At 37.0% G+C, this 17,845-nt stretch overlaps 1 protein-coding gene across 1 annotated transcript in view; it reads left to right on the forward strand.

The window, feature by feature from the left end:
- Positions 1-17,845, forward strand: part of LOC147724582 (fibrocystin-L-like) — a 2,246,326-nt gene that overhangs the window by 1,731,293 nt on the left and 497,188 nt on the right. Inside the window, exon 62 of the mRNA XM_086918063.1 lies at positions 2,225-2,354. Within this exon, the coding sequence (XP_086774189.1) occupies positions 2,225-2,354 (130 nt within the window). The remainder of the gene's footprint in view (positions 1-2,224; positions 2,355-17,845) is intronic.

Consider the following 17,845-nt stretch of genomic DNA (forward strand, 5'->3'; position numbering starts at 1 on the left):
CTGATACCCTGGGGTTTGAAATAAATAGGACATAATGTAAGATTTTGCCAATAAGATGGGTAGCAGTTTTGGCATTTCTTGCCCCAAAACACACATGTCCGGGTATTTACATGCTATTTTCACCTGGTAAATTTTGTCTAGTTCAACCCAGTCATAATTATAACACCTTGTGAACTCAGATTTCTACAGGTTCTTCAAAGAAGCTGCATTTTGAATGCAGTGAAAATGTTTCATTGCATGTGAGGCTGAATAGGGAAAGGTATGTACCACACTAGCACATATTTCACTGGGTTGAGGTATTTACCATTTAAGGAGCCGAATCTCACATTCTTGATTTGCTCTAGAACTTTAAGTCATTGGTACTTTTTCTCAGCATGAAAGAGTTGGGGAGAGAAATCCTCAGCAGGTCGATCAATTCAATTGCAATTCGCTAGGGTCATTAAGAATCACAGACAGCTAAATGGCGTAAGTTAATTTATTACAAAGCCAAAAACAACTGAACATACAGACACCTCAAGATGAAGGTGTAGAAATACATTGGGACTAATACAAAACCAAACCTATGAATGAAAATAAGACGGTGCAACATGCACAAGATGATTAACTCAAGGTTCAGGATACAAAAGAGCATGGCACAGGAGTTCAGGTTACCTTGCATTGAAGGTATCATTGGAAAAAAATAGTAATCTAAACCTACTTTAAGACTAACATTACATCCCAAATTAAGTATACAGAGGGGCAGGATTGGTTAAGGAGTCAGTGTATGGGTCATCCTTATAAGTCTCTCGACTTCAATTGGGTCATGCAGCATGAAGATACTGAGACAGAGCTCGTTCTAAGATTGCCTCTCTCCAAAGGCAGAGGAGAAGTGGGCACTTTCCCTAGCTACCATGTACCAATTTCACAAGTGGCTTCCCAGGATCCTTGACGGGTCATGCCATCCAGCCAGGCCACATCCTGAGAGGTATTGTTTCACTGGACAGCGATGCTCCTAAGTGGTGGCAAGATGACCTAGATTCCCAGGCTCTCTCCAATGAGAAAGTACAACCCTTCTCCTTATCAGTATCGACGTTCAATATATCCCCTAATCTCCTGGTCTAACTCCTAAAACAAAGACATTTTTGGTACTACCAAGGATGATTCTTCTACCTGCAACACAAGCATGAGAAAGAGTAAAGCCTAATCTTGCACATGAAATTCAATTAGTAATTCAAATGTGAGAGTTTACAGTGAAAATACATTTTGGCCTACATAGTTCGGATAACATAAGGAAGATGGTACATAGACTTACAAGATCGCATATAAAATAAGCACATTCGCTTAGTGCTACTGTGTACATCTAAATTACCATGTTCCATAAGCACATTGAGTACATGAATGATTGTCAGTTGTATACACAAATTCTGCATGTTAATGATTTCAGCCAGTTACATCTATTTGCAACGTACGTTTCTCCACGTTAACATTGAAGAGTCCTAATATACTGCACTATTCACGTTAATACAAGTCACATTCTAACGGTTCATGTTAATACAACAAATGAATATAGGTGGATGCGGACTACTCATGGATATGATGCGCCCCTCCAAATGTAAAATGGATTTTTCGCTACATCACCATACACTGTAGGCACCGACTATTCCAAGTTTTCAGTTTGAAAAGGAAGACTATCATGCAGGATTGCCATTTCTTACACCATCTTATTGCCTTTTTCACGAGGTGTTTTCACCTGAAATTTCAGCAGGTTTAAACTGTCAGAATATATTCAGCGAACAATGCGCGGCAGTAAGAAAACCACCAAACAACCTGAATTCCCATCAGAACCTAGCCTTGAACTTGTAAAGAACGCACTAGTTCTGCAACACTGGCTGTCACGTGAACTCATTCCCCAATGGCAATGTAAATGACAATATTCATAGTTAAAGGTCATTGGTGTAAAGTGGGCTCAAGAAATCCAGTGAAAGAGACATTCTTTATAAAACATGAAATGGGATGTAAGAAAATTTCACATTATTGCGAGTGAATAGTTAGGGTTAGTTTCCGTGTGCAAAGTGATTTTTAAACCTCTGCAGGCTTAGTGATTTTCTGTTTTCAAAAAATGTGTAAAAGCTTGCGTTTTAGAAACAATTAAGCATTAATTATGTGTTTAGTGAGTTTTAAATATTAATCACTGCATGTATTTCCCACTGATAATTGACTCCATGTGTACTCTTGCTCAAAATAGGGCGGCTGGTTAATAGGAGGCTGGGAGAATGATCCATTCCAAGGAGAGTTACATATCATACTGAAAGGAAACCACTCGACACCTGAATCAGTCTTGCCAGATGGACCGATCGAAGGGGCAAAAGTATTAGGTAAACCATACTCTTCTTCTGTAAAACCCCTTTTTCTTGAATTGACATCAACTTTACGTAACTAGAGTGAAAAAACAGTATGCAGTAATCATGGATGTAATACGCTGATAGAAAAGTAGTGCATCACTAGATTACATTCACTGCAAATAAAGGGCCGATGTACAACCGTTTTTTTGCAGTTACAAAGGAGTTTTAGGCCCGTTTGCGACCGCAAAAAATATGTAGCCCATGTAACAACCCTAGCGACTTGCAATTAGGAAGGGGTGTTCCAATGGAGTCCATTCCTGATAGCGACTCCAAAAGCTATGCAAGAATGTTTTGCAACCGCAATTGTGCCCTCAAAACACTTGCAGTTTACCACCCTACCCTCAAAAGGGAAGGGGTCCCCAGGGGACCCCTTCTCTTTGGGATTCCATGAGAAAATATTTTTTAAGGGCAGGCAGTGGTCCCAGGGACCACTGCCTGCCCTTAAAAAATGTTACTGAAAAGTTTAATTTTTATTTTTTAAATGCATCCTGTTTCCCTTTAAGGAAATCAGACTGCATTTGAAAAAAATATCTGCTTTATTTAAAAGCAGTTCCACACATGGAGGTTTGCTGACCCCAGCAGGCCACCATCTCTTGGAGTGCCAGCAATTCCCAATTGGGTCGCAAATTGCGACTTCCTCAATATTATTCATGAGACATGCAATTTGCGACCCCAATTGGACTCGCAATTTGTCGTAATTGGCGAATTGCAAATTCCAATGGTTGTATATCTGGCCCAAAGACTCTTATAAATAGGTGGGGCGATATTTAGGACTTCAGTTGCATCACACTTGCACCCCACAACATGGTACATGTGCAATGCAACTGAAGCATGAGATTCATGAAGCCACACAAGGTCACTCTGTGTGGCCCTGAGTGGCTTCCTAAATCTTGAGTAAAGCAATGCAGAGCAAAGCACTGCATTGTGTTACTCTGCGCTAGGGAGGCATTCCATGGGGGTTGCATGGATGCTTGGGTGTGTAGGGCGATATGCTGGACAGTATATTAATTAAATTAGGTAATAATAAATTAAAAATCAATTATTCATTAATTATTTAATTGATTGCAATTATGTAATGTATAGCATGTAATTTAATTTATAGAACACCTATTTATTTTACTTGTATTTTTTGTTGCATCCTGCTAGGATTGTAGGGCTCTAGGGTAGGAAGTAATAATTAATTAATGAATTAAAATAATTGTTAAATATTTATTTGATTCATTTTTAAATATTTAAAATGTGGAATACTGAAGTATTGTACTAATATTTCAGTTATGCAGTGCTAGGTTTGTAGGGTGGGAAGTTATTTAATTATTAATTAATTTGTTATTATTTTTTTATTTATTTGATTATTTATTTGAATTTTAAGTATCTTGATTATGGACTATTTAATTCTTTTATTTTCACTTTAGTTGGGGTGTCTAGGTTTGTGGCAGTCTAGCATGGGAAGGTAATTTATTATTAATCAATTAATAATTAATGGCTAATAATTATTTAATCAATTTTCAACTGGGCATTATGGAACACTTATCTTTAAAGTTATATTTTATATGTGGTTTGCTAGATTTGTAGGGGTACAGGGTGGAATTAATAATTGATTGGCAATTATTTATTAGTTAATATTGATTTAATTTAATTTAATGAATAGTAATTATAAAATGATTATTCTGTATTTTATACATATATATGTGTATATACATTTATATATATATATATATATATATATATATATATATATATATATAAATGTATATATATATATGTATATATATATATGTGTATATATATATATATATATATATATATATATATATATGTATATATATATATGTGTATATATATATATATATATATATATATATATATATATATATATATATGAACACAGAATTCCCTCACATCGGATCTGCGAACGCGGTCAAAGCCTCCACGCCAACCACAGGAAGGAAAAACGGACCATCAGTTCAGCAAGCATATTTTCTTTATTTCATTCCACAAGCCATTTTCAGCGGCGCGTTTCGAGCACGAGTGCCCTTGTTCACGCTGCAGTGAAAGAATAAAGCAATCACAAGCCATTTTTAAATGCAGTGCACCTGTGCGTGTTACCACCCCCTGGTGGTGAAATGCCATATCACATGAGTGTTGGTGGTGAATAAAGTGAAAAAAGACTATCACTGCAGCGTCCATTTGTTATGATCACACTAAGGAGAACTAATCACAGGTTAAATCCAGGATTGCTTCATAGGATTATTTAAAATAAACATAGTGACTGGTTAAATTCATGTATTTGCATGATCCTACTGTATCATGAATAGAAAGACAATAAATTGTATATACATAGATATTATTCGTATAGTGGTAGGATTCTAAAATTTACATAAACCAGTAGACTATAGCAAAGTGTGCAAAATTCAGCAGTGTAATAAATGCAGTAGATAGATCTAAATAAAGTACATGTGTGAGAAAGGTGCAAAAATAGTGATTGCGACGAAATAATACACGTTTGCGTTAGGAAGTGCATAATGAGCCGCATTACCACAGAACAAGAGAAGCCAATTTAGCAATTGTTACATAATTCAGAGCCCTGAATTAGAAAAAGATAATAAATATGCATAGGCTGTCAATAACATCAATGGTAAAACTTCATATCAAAAGTGTAAAAAAGTGTTAAAAAACGGGTGTAAATGCATACAAAAAGTTGCTAAAACTATTAGTATTTACAGACCAAAAGGACAGATCACATTGTCATAGATGCATAGATATTTGGTGCATAACTGCAAAGTGCAAGTTCAAGAAGTGCGAATAAAGTGCAAAGTCAAAAAGTTGTCATATATATACACAGGAATAAATATTTACATATTTACAACACGACTAGAATGGAAAAAGATATTGATTTTAAAATACACATATAGGGAACCTAACATGTGTAAAGTGGATAGTTTAGTAGATGAACAGGCTATATAATGAAATATGGGCACATACATATAAATATCACAAATAGGGAACCTAACTTGTGATATTGATACTCCTGCAGCAGAAGAGACAAGGACGGAGGATGGAGATTTATTCTAGATAGTGATGCATCTCTTCAATATTGTTGAGCCCATTGGGCCAACGGCTATCTAGCTCTAAGATGAATCTAGATTCCAACTTCCTCAATAACAACTCTCTGTTGCCGCCTTTTCTTAACAAGGGTACAGAACCAATTACAAAATAAGAGAGGCAAGACAGATCTCTTTTATGAGTGTGATCGAAGTGCCTTGCGACCGGATAAGTCGGGTCGTTGTGGAGTATGGGTCTTAGGTGCTGTAGTATGCGCATGTGTACCGGAAGTTTGGTACTCCCTACGTACCGAAGTCCACAGGCGCATACCAAAACATACACGGCATAATCAGTTTTGCAGGAGTAATTGCCCAATATAGGTTTATCTACAGAACTGAAAGGAGTCGTGTAGTGGGTAGTGGACATGCCAAATTTATATGCCCGGCAGCTGGAACATTTGAAGAACCCCCTAGAGGGTTGTAGCCAGCTGGCTTTAGTTTTTAGCTCAGGCGCAGGAGTGTCTAAGTAGCTACCCATGGTTTTTGCTCTCCTGAAGGTCACTTGAGGAGTGGGAGGTAATACTGCATTGAGAACATGATCACTTAAGACTATTGGCCAATTCTTATTGAGAATGGCCTTAATCTTTTTTTCTTCTCTGCTAAACGTAGTGATCATACGAGGGCCAGTATCTAGAGACTTACTGGTAGTGGGATTCTCAATATCAGGATTATTATCTGGAAACAGACTTTCTCTTGTGCGGAAATAGGATTTTTTATAGGCTTTTTCCAGTACTGCCTCTGAATAACCTCTAGCCTTAAGGCGGGATTTGAGATCCTTTAAACATAGTTCGTAATCAGAGGTGGAGCTGCATATTCTTTTCAGCCTTACATTTCCCCATAAGGGATGCCTGTAATAGTATGTCTTGGGTGCATACTGGTAGAATGTAATGTGGCATTACCAGCTGTTTTTTTCCTGTGTAAGGTGGTATTGACTTTGTTATTTTTTATATACACTTCTACATCTAGAAATTGGATTTTCTCTTTTTCTACATGTGCAGTGAAATTAAGGTTGAGATTGTTCTGATTGATGTCATCAATAAATTCAATTGCTTCCGCCTTAGTACCCTGCCAGGCTATAAAAATGTCGTCAATATAGCGCAGAAAACTGATGACATGATTGTCCATCCAAGCTTTGTGGCGTGTCATGAGGACCTGCTCCTCCCACCAGCCTACGTGTAAACACGCATAGCTGGGAGAGAAGCAGGCCCCCATTGCCACACCCCTAAGCTGCCTAAATATGTCGTTGCCAAAAGAAAAGAAATTATGATGGAGACACCATTCCATTAATTTGAGTATGACCTTATTATGTTTGTAAAGTCTGATGGAGCGCTTGGATAAAAAGTGTTTACAGCCAAGAGTCCTTGCTCATGATTTATACTGGTGTAGAGCGCTTCTACATCAAGAGAGATGAGCCACATGTCTGGATTCCATGCAATATTCTCGATCTTCCTAATAAAGTCACTGGTGTCTCTTATGAAGCTGGGTAATTCCTTAACAAATTCTTGGAGAAAGAAGTCGATATATTCTCCCACCTTCTCCCCCACACTTCCAATGGCGGACACAATAGGTCTGCCAGGCACGGGTGTGACGGCTTTGTGAATTTTAGGTATCAGGTACAGAGAGGGCAATATGGGGTGATTAATACACATAAACTTGAATTCTTCAGACGAGATGAGGCCTTCTCGCTTCCATTGGCCTAGCATTTTATGCAGTTTGTTTTTGGCACTTTCATAATCCTTATGTGAGCTTCTCACGTAGCAGTTGGGATCATCGAGTTGTCTTTTTGCCTCCAAAATATAGTCTGCTTTAGGCCATATCACCAAATTGCCCCCCTTGTCCGATTTTTTGATGACTATTTCATGGTTCTTGCTTAGTTTTTTCATTAATGCATCAAACTCTTTTTTTCTATGTATTTCTTTTTTGCGAAACTTGTTGTTAGATCTTGTGTATAGTTTTTTCACATCATTGACCACACAATCGTGGAACACGTATATATATATATTTATAATAAGAGTTTAGTATGCTTTCTACATGTATGGTCGTACTTATATATGTATTTTGTTTGAATTAAGTACTTTTCCTGCTTTTGTTTAGATTGCAGTAGGAATAGTACAATTAACCCTTGTGCAATTTAGCATTCTCCCTACTGTTTTGCTGTTTTGGACTGGGGATAGTAGCAGTTTACCCTCCAAAGTGCAACACTTTCCCAAGTGTCGTGTTGAGACAAGTTGGAATAGTAAATTTCACCCCTCTGAAACCTAGCGCTTTCCCACAGCTGCAACGACGGGAGTGGGAATCCTAAATTTCATCTCTCTGAAATCCAGTTCTTTCCCTACTGTTGGACATACTGGAGTGGGGATTAATAATTAGAACCACTCAAAAGTCCAATACTTCCCTCCATAAACTACAATGAGAATAGTACATTTAGGATTCTTAAACTTTAATAGTTTTAGTAATGTTGGGAAAGTAGAGCTCATAGCAATAATAGTTTTATGTTTTTATACTGAACATAATTAGTTTTTTATTTTAAAATGTATTTTAATTTTTATAGTAGTCAGAGATAAAAGTTACAGGAACGTTATATTTAGGCTCGGATTTCGCTCGTACATAAGTAGTCAAATTCAGCAGTTACAGTTATCTATGACTTATGGACCCCACAATGCACTGCTTATGACCTCACATACTATTTCACTAATGACAAGCTCAGTGACTTCACTGATGACATTTCAAATATCAACACTGATGACTTTCAAAACAGACAAAAGGAGCACTGTAATTTAAATAGTAGGTCTTTGGAGTATACATTGTCTACTCTGCCTAAAAATAAAGGGAAACTACTAAGTCACACAGACTATAGTTCATCATGTGCTCTAAAGAAAGGCATATCAAGTTATATATTTTCTTAGAGTTCTTTCTGTCTTTTTTCATTTTCAAAAAGATCATAGACACAGTCAATTGGTATGTACCAAACCACTGGCACTTTTTCAGGACTATTAAAAACATATCAGACAACAACTTATGAACAAGCAGACAAAACAAACATTTAGCAAAAAATTAATTACAAACATTATGTGCACATTAGTAAACAAAAACAATTGACATTCTTTATGGACAACATATAACAAATATCACAAAATAGCATTAAATCTAGTCCTCCGAAGTTTGAGCGCAATATGTATATATAATGCTAAACACAAATCTATATACAGAGTTTCATGAAAAATAACAAAGCTGTATGTAAACATCCACATACCAAATGTATTTCCTGAAAGAATAAAATGAATAAAGAGTCACAATGTAACCGTATTTACCAGTATCTACATTAAAAAGCAATAATGGACTACATCTATTGATTATATTAAAATACAATTTTTATCATACTAATACTTTCAAAGTAAGTTGACAGTGGAAAAGGAGCATGAAAGATCTTTTTTAGAGAAGAAAAGAGAAATAACCAGAAAGATAACTCAGATGTTTATTTAACAGTAACAGCGTACAAGATCACATGTTATGATCCTTACCATAAAAGAGGTCCTTCGCCATAGAGTCTCTAGCTGTATTCTTTCCATTAGACAAACTCATGTATCATGCCTAAAGAAGAACAGTATATATTGCATATAGTTATTGAAGAGGGTATTACCCCAGCACAAGTGTCACATTGCCCGATGCTGAGCTATAATACATAAACACTGTACTGTGAACTCCAGAATACTACAATGCAATTCGCTGATCCCTGTAGGAACTGTATTTAATGTGCATACTTACTCTACCACTGAAAATTGCACAACTGCATATATTAAATGACACAACTGAATAACCAATAACATTTTAAGTGGCAAAAGGTCTGAAAAGGTAACTTACCACTGTACATGAACAGATGGTACAATTTGTTGACACAATTGACTGTGTAATATTTAGAAGATTTGTGAGCATAAACCTGTAGAAAATATAAAACATGAACTAATATACTATGACTATCCTCCTCCCAACAAGAAGAAAAACATTAACTGAAAATATTACGTACAATATAGGAGACATCTCGTAAATATGTGACATGAGACCTATTCGTTCCAGTCTCCAATGGATTAACACCATGACCCATGATCCTTCAAAATGCCACCTGTGCACCACACCTCCAATCAACCATTACACTAAACAGTTCAGCAAGTTGCCCCATTCTAAAGGTCAGAAAAAGTAAAAAGAGATGTCTTAAATGTAAGCACAACATAGAGCCCTGAAGTTGCAAATTCTTCAAAAAATTACAGTTTGAATGTCCACAAACTTGATGCTTACTTTACCGTGTAACAACTACCAAAATCCCTATTGTCAAACATGTTAAAACAAGAAGAATTCGAACTCTTTATGTACTTAGAATTAAAATAGTCCAAGCTTGGTATGTCTGTTAAGGTGTGCAACACCAAATCATCATAATCAGATAAATCAAGAAAAAAATGAACCTTCAAGACAAAGTGTTGAGGGCTTAGCACATGTGTGCACCGGAGATTATTCCCAATTCAATTCAAATATATTCAATCATCAATCATCAAACCACCCTCTACTTCCCGAGGTCCACCGCTATTGAACCACAATTTTTAATTTTAATTTTTAAACTAAAAGCTATTCTTGAGAAGGAGCATTGACTTAATACTTGATGTATTCAATCAATTATTGTGTCCATTAAAAATCTAGTCCACAAGCAAACTTCCTTGTCCTGTTCTGAATTTTATTTGCAACCATATAAATTCAGAATTCATCCAATAAACTTCACAATTCAATCTGCCTCAGCCTATGCGTTTCATCCAATCTAGGGCATCATCATGGCTGAAAAAATAAAAAATAATATACAAATCAGGTGCGATCCCCACATATCTTCTATACATTATTATATTAATGAATCTCTTCAAACACCCAATTATCAAAAAATATCATTTACCAAAAAAATCCACATCTAAAGGAAGCCTGCTTATATGACAAAATTATTGATTCCCTTGCCTTTACACAATCAAAAATCATCATATTCACATATTTTTAACCACTTGGTCCATTCTCCAAAAGCTCCTCCACGCACTTTTCTCAATGATGTTTGTTGTGGAATATCCAATTAATCCCCTTGAACTATTTTATTAGAAAACATTATTTATTGATTTGATCACAGTCCCACTTCACTACTCAGTAATTCTCTCAAGAATAAGTCAACACATACCTCTAAATGTAATCTACTCCCAATTCTTTTCAAAAAGGCAATCTTCAGTATTTTCATCCTCTCATTCATTGTAGAAATGTTTCAAGTAAAATACACATGATGCAGGCAGTCACTGCCCAAGAAGTGTCCCACTATACTACTTCATCCAACCAGAAAAATCCTCCAAGCACTTTACCCAACAATTCCTGTTGTGGAATTTCCAATCAATCAGTCCCCGTGCACCATTTTATTGGAAAACATTATTTATTAATTTAATCTCTGTCCCGCTACAGTACTCACTAATATACTAAATCATAAGTCAACACATACCTCTCAATGTATTTTCCTCCCAATTCTTTCCAGAAAGACATTCATCAGTATTTTCTTCCTCTCATTCGTGATAGAAATTTTCTAAGTGAAATATATATATATTACAGACAGTTAATCACTGTCCAAGAAGCTTCCCTCTATCCTACTTCATCAAACCAACTCTCCCCATATATCTGCAACATTGGTAATCTAAAATCCATTCCAAGCCCAACATCTCTAAATTGATCCAGTCCCCTGTTGATTCAGCTATTCACTCCGTCCCTTCTTATTTAAAAAACTGTTTCTGAGCAGACTGCGATAAGGGCTCTCCATACGCTATGATCTCCCCATCTTATGATGCCATCTCAGTAAACCATATTATTGTGTTATTTCCCTCATTACCGAACGCCACCCAATATCTCTATATCAAAAAGCCTGCTATTAACAGTCCGTTCTTTCCTCAGCTCACTTAAAAATTAAGCCAGATTCAGGTATTCTCCACCCGTCCATCTCAGTCGGCCCGATAAATCCCGATGTGAATGTGTCTCCCGCCTTTAGTCCATATTTTAATATATCAAGGACTAATCCTGTATGAGTACTCAAAAGTACCTAATTAGCATACCTTGTCTGAAGTTCCCATTCAGGTCATCCACTCTCATTAACCAATCTGACTTGTTTCAAATCCGCAAAGGTATTACAATATTCCATGTGTCATGACGTTAACCACAAGAGCCTATCAGCTCCCTGCCTGTCCTGCCTGCCTTAGGGCATGGCCTTGAAATTTAGTCATTCCATTTCTGTATCCTGCCCCACGGATAATGTTCTAACGATGAGCCTATCCGCTCCCTGCCTGACTTGCCCGTCATAATGCCTGGCCTTGATGTTCAGTATTGCTCCAAACCAATCACAACGCAGACCTTACTTCATTAATCGAATCAAACTCACACAACTTTTTATTGTTGCTAAATCCCAGTCACAAACTAGCAAAAATGCTAGCTTCCATGCTGACCCGATGCTATGTTCCTTCTGTACGATAACTTGAGTATCAGAGCTCTTAGATATAAAATTATTAGGAGTTAATTTTGTACGGCATTATTTCATATTCAGTTGCCGCCAGTTAGGTGCAAACCCACATCCCTGCCCGTTCATCTTCTAATGTATACACCTGACCTGCAGAGAAGCTATGAGCTAGTCTCTTCCAAATCATTACATTAAAATAATTCCATTAAGTAGCCCTAACATCATAATATTATTCTGATACCCATCGCCTTTCATTCTGTACTCGTATTGTCTAATGCAGAGGTCACAATAATGTATCCACTGCACCCAAAGGGGCTTGTACAATAATTTTAACTATTGGGGAAAACCATAAACCTCAATCCTAACTACTTGCTTCTCTGTACAATAATCATACTCTCTGTTGTGGTAAGCATGTCTTTTCATATTCTGCCATTCCACTACTCCATGAGACAATCATACGGTTAAGAATATCTAAAATATTCAATCGCCTCATACATTCCATTAGTTTATGCCAGGTGTTTCTTATTACTAAAAGAGTCCCATCACTACTTCCTCATAAGTCTCTGAACCCCCCAGATAGAATCAATCCTGCCCTCTGCTGCCCTCTAACAACAATGATGGTCCTTTTTAGACCCGTTCTAATACCCCAATCCCAACAGGTTGGAACACATTATTCAGAATCTTAAGTCCTCCCAGATGGGTCAAGCGTCAATTCTGTTTCCATCCAATCATGCTCCATTTCTCCATGTGTGTTCATATCCCCCATCATCACATTTCTAATCCAAAAAGTGATGCAGTTCATTATCACTATTCAAACCCTGTGTGACCAATCTACACCTGCTGATCCATCTCGCTTACTGTTGTTTTAATCGTAGTTCCAAATCCCCTTCTCTGACACTGGGAACAATAATTTGAATACCATGAAATCTGATTTTGTTCTTTTCAGCATGATTGTCCCCCCTAATATGCTAGTATATAGGTGACTTAATGTCCTGATTAAATATTGCTCGATTATGCTCTTGTATTCTAATTTTAAGAATTCTCTTGGTGCTACCAATGTAAACTTTACAACATTCGCATTGCAGGATATATATCACTCCACAACTATTACAATTGATAAATTAATTGATAGAATATAAGTTGCCAGCAGTACATCCCAATGTAACTTCCAAATGTCCCATCTCTTACAGCCGTATGTTCTGAGTAGAATTGTTTCATGAAACCACTCTAATGTGTTGTAGCGAGTCAGAGTGAGGAAGACATTTAAATACTCTCCTGATCCCATTTAAAATAGATCTCACCTGTGTTTTCATAACATGTGGATTCCTAACTTGGAAAACCAAGTCACCCATCTTGTAGTTGTCTTAGCCAGGTTAAGAAGAAAGGAAAACTTGCTTGTATAGATAACTAACAAAGCGGTTCCTCATTTGGTAATTCCTGCGCATAATTTAATAATACTCTTTCTTGGAAATGCTGCTATTTAGCACATACAATTACTTGGTTGATTGCAAAACTAGTGTATATGCATCCCAGCAGCCAAGAAACAACACCAGGAGGAGTGTCAGCCACTTTGCAGTAGCCATGCCAACATTTAAAACATGAAAAGGAGGAATGAAAGGATACCACAAACTGGTGTGAGCAAGTCCTTCGTTTCAAGATCAGAACATAGTTGATATCTTTAACATATAAGATGGAGAAAATATGATTAAATAAAATTAAATATGGAATTCCGTGTATACACATCCCAACAATCAAGACAGTGACAGAAAGTGTGTTTGCCCTTTCAACACAATTTAAGACCAGAATTTTTAAGCCTTTCCTAAATAGCTTAGCTGAGTCCTATGTCCCTCACACTAGTATTAAATCAACATTATTCTAGTACAGGAACTGTTCACAAAATAACAAGATAGTTGTGGAAACATGATCCAATTATGTAAAAAACAGTGGCAGACATTGGAGAGTGATAATACTATTCATAATCCTCTATCAGGCCCATCAAGGCCAAACAGTAGATTATTGAATGGGCCAAAAAAAACTGTTCTGTCTAAATGACCAAACCCCCACACAAGATATTTTTTTAAACTACTTAACTTTTTTCCATGGATGAAAGGAAATGATGGAAGTCATGTTCCATATTCAGACCCAACTTAACTGCACATAGGCGAGATATCCATTACACCTCACATTGCCTCAGTGCACCCTCCCTGTCACCACCACAAACATCTGTTGTTATCACTTGGATCCCATGAAATTTAAAAGGGCAATTGATGTCTCTATTGAAAATATTGGATGACAAATGATAGACCGCATCTCTTCTACAACTGGCCCTGACATGTTCACTTATCCTAAATGTCAGCTTTCTGGTTGTACTGCCTATGTATTCTTTATTGCAAGTACACTCCTCTCACATGCCCCTGATATTCCCCTCACATTCCTCATCCGCACAACAATGTCTTCTAATGCACAACATCCCTTCATATGGGATGGATTTAATAGTACTGGACGGATGTGCACTACTTGCATACAGAGTACTGCTACAAGCTGAAGGCTTGCGATAGAACGTACTCTGTAATGTTGAAGGATATATAAAATATAACATTGAGAAAGTCCATCCTCGCTTTATGATGGTTCATAGCAAACCTGATGTCGCAGTTGTTGCTGGTCAGGTATTTAAAATAGCTGTTGAGTTGCGATCACTATAACATCTAATATGTAGTGCCTATGGCACAACGGATCGATTTCAAGATTCTATGCTTGTCTTTCAAGATCCTTAAACTGTCTTCCCCCCAGATACTGGAGAACCTTCTTATTCCTTATGTACCATCTTGGTCACTCAGGGCTTAGGGTCAAAATCTGGTTGTGGTCCCGCAGTTTAAGCTCAGCGTGGCTGGGGGGCGCTCCTTCCGAGTTCTAGCTGCTAAGTTATGGAACTCACTTCCATCTCAAATTTGTGCATTGGATAATTTGTTGGAGTTCAAGAAGGCCATAAAAACCCATCTGTTCCCTTCTGCATCTTAGTATTCCGCTTTTGTCTACCTGACTCTTTGATGTCTGTTGTGTTGTGTCTTTTGCCTGTCCTAAGCTCCGGGACGCCCCTTTGCTGGGGCAGCTGTGGGCTATAAAAGTGTGTATAACATAACATATTATAACACCAGGAACAAAACTGTATATATCCAGTCCATTCAGATGCCCCCAAGGCCCAGACGTGCACCCTCTCAAACCAACCCATAATAAAGTTGGCATAGTAGGGTGCAAACCTCGACCCTATGGAAATGCTTTAAGTGGTTGGTACTACTGTTTATCATACAGGAAAAAAACTATTGCTCAAAGTCAGGTCTGCCATTTGGTAGTGTTTGTAGAAATTGCCATGTCAAGTTGATAGAAAATGTTCTAAAGCTCTTAAACCACAATCCTTCTTAATACATGTGTACAATCCCTCCATGTTTAGTGAAACAAACATCATCATTTCTGGGTCTCATGTGATATCATTGAACTTCCTCAGTATATTAGTTGTGCCCATACAAATGAGGGCAGATTTATAACAAATGGCTTTAGAAATATGTAAACAAATTCTGAAAATTGTTCCAAAGGAGAGCTGATACCAGAAATAATAGTAATCACTGGTTTATCAATAAAGTTTGTTGAATAATTCAATTTAATTGTTGATCTTGTTGTCAATGCATAATTACTTCTTTATGATCATAAATTCGTAATGTTTTTACTCTTTTAAGTTTTCTATAAGTTCATAGTCGTATATACAACTGCCCGATGCATTTCGGGCACCAGCCCTTCATCAGGGGAATATGCACTGTTCAAATAGAGAAAACCTTAAGTCAGTACCACAGTTTAATTACATATAATGTCGGTGTAGCAATATTATAACACATAACATTTTATCTCATATGCGAGTGACCATAAAGGGATAAATCACATATCACAGATAACTAATTGTATGAAGCATAGCAATCTCCAATTGATAACCTCATGAGTGTGTAATATGTAAAAGGTTAACATTTCCAAAACATGTGAATCGGTGTGATCTAAAATATCAAAACTCTGTATTTTTCAAGCAACCCTCAACTCTTATATCTTCGGTGTGCGGTGAACCTTGCTGCACTACAAATTAATGCATGAACGACTTGTAAACCTGAGTCATCACTTAAAAAGAAATGCGAGAAAACGCTTACTTGTATGTGACATCCAGTAGATTAGCCCAAAGCTTGAACAGCCGGTTTGGTGTCGTCGGTGATGGCGTGTATTTATATACTTGTTGAGCTATATTAAAACATGATACAATTAGCACAGATTTATCAAATATTTGGTTTTAAAGCCGAACATGTATTGGAATCAGTGGTAAATATTCTTTCCGGCGTTTAAATGAGTTAAAACCGATAGCGTGTTCGATTGGTATGGTGTAACCTAGTGTGAAGGAAAGTTTAAATGACCCGTGAACGTCCTTGAGCCATGCTGTGACAATTTTATGAAAAAGTTACTGTTGCAACACCCTGCAACAAAAAAAATGAGTTTTGTCAGCCAGAGTCCCGCTGGAAAAGCGTTTAACCTTCGACAACTACAATAGAAAACGAAAAGTGATATAAAGTATACCTTGTCCATGCGTAGGTGAACTATGGTAATATATTGCATGAGAAACAAGATTGTACTCCGTAGGCATATGCCTAAAGAGAAAATATGAGAAAAATAATAATGATTACACGCAGTTTACTAAAACCGGTGTATAATATTGTCAGGCCTGCGATGAAAATGGTGTTACTGGCTCAGCTTAAAGTAAACTGTGTATGGTGATGGTAATCATATGGAAATCTGGCCTAACTTTGTTTCATAAAGATAAAACAATTAACATCCATGATTAAATCATAGGCAATAAACAGGTGCAATCAACAGGATCATTCTTTCTTGACATAGGAATGATGATAAAGATTATTCTGTAAACAAATGGTGCCGAAAATATATCTGAGAGAGTTGTGTGATTCACAATAGTTCACAGTTTGCAAACAACAATTGGGGTCCATCCTTTCATAAAGTCCCTTCAGAATATGGATAAACAATTCTGTAAAATAAAATAATGAAAACCTAATATGTCTGAAGCTGTTACATGATTCCTATTCAATGCACAATTCACAAAAAACAACTGAGATCCATCTTTTCATTAAGTCCCTTTGGATTTACTGTATTGACAGTTAACCCAATGTACTTCTCTTTGTAAGAGTATTTAGAATTGTACCATCCGCTGATTGCTGAAATTTGTTCAAGAACACAGAACCATAATTGACTTATGTTATGTTGAGTACTGTTAAAGTTTACAGCCACAGGAGATTTCGTATTTCTTGTTTGTATGTTACCTTTATGTTCATTTAATCATATCCTGATTTTCGTTCTGTTTTTCAAACATATACTTGACTACAAGGACACTTTAACATGTAAATTAGGTTTTCCCTGTTACATGTAGCACTAACCTTAAGTTTGATCCATGTTCCCTGCTATGTATGTCGAATAGTATTACCTTTAATTATTGCAGTATGGTACAGTACCTTTAAAGGATTCTTGTTTGTTTACTCCAGTGTATTTTAAAAATTTGTTTTAAATTTTGAGTTCTTTGATAAGCGAATCTAGGTTCGCATCCACATCAACCCCAAGACCACCCTCAGAGGCACCCTCATCTACAGACCCCCGGGACAACGCACACAATTCAGCGAAGACATCGCCGACTTCATCAGCCTGCACGCCCTCTGCTCCGCTGACTACATCCTCCTAGGGGACCTCAACTTCCACCTGGAGAACAACAACGACCGCAACACCACCACCCTGCTGGACAACCTCGCTAACCTCGGACT

The sequence above is a fragment of the Lissotriton vulgaris genome, chromosome 4_1, assembly GCF_964263255.1.
Source record: "Lissotriton vulgaris chromosome 4_1, aLisVul1.2, whole genome shotgun sequence".
NCBI classification, from domain to species: domain Eukaryota; kingdom Metazoa; phylum Chordata; class Amphibia; order Caudata; family Salamandridae; genus Lissotriton; species Lissotriton vulgaris.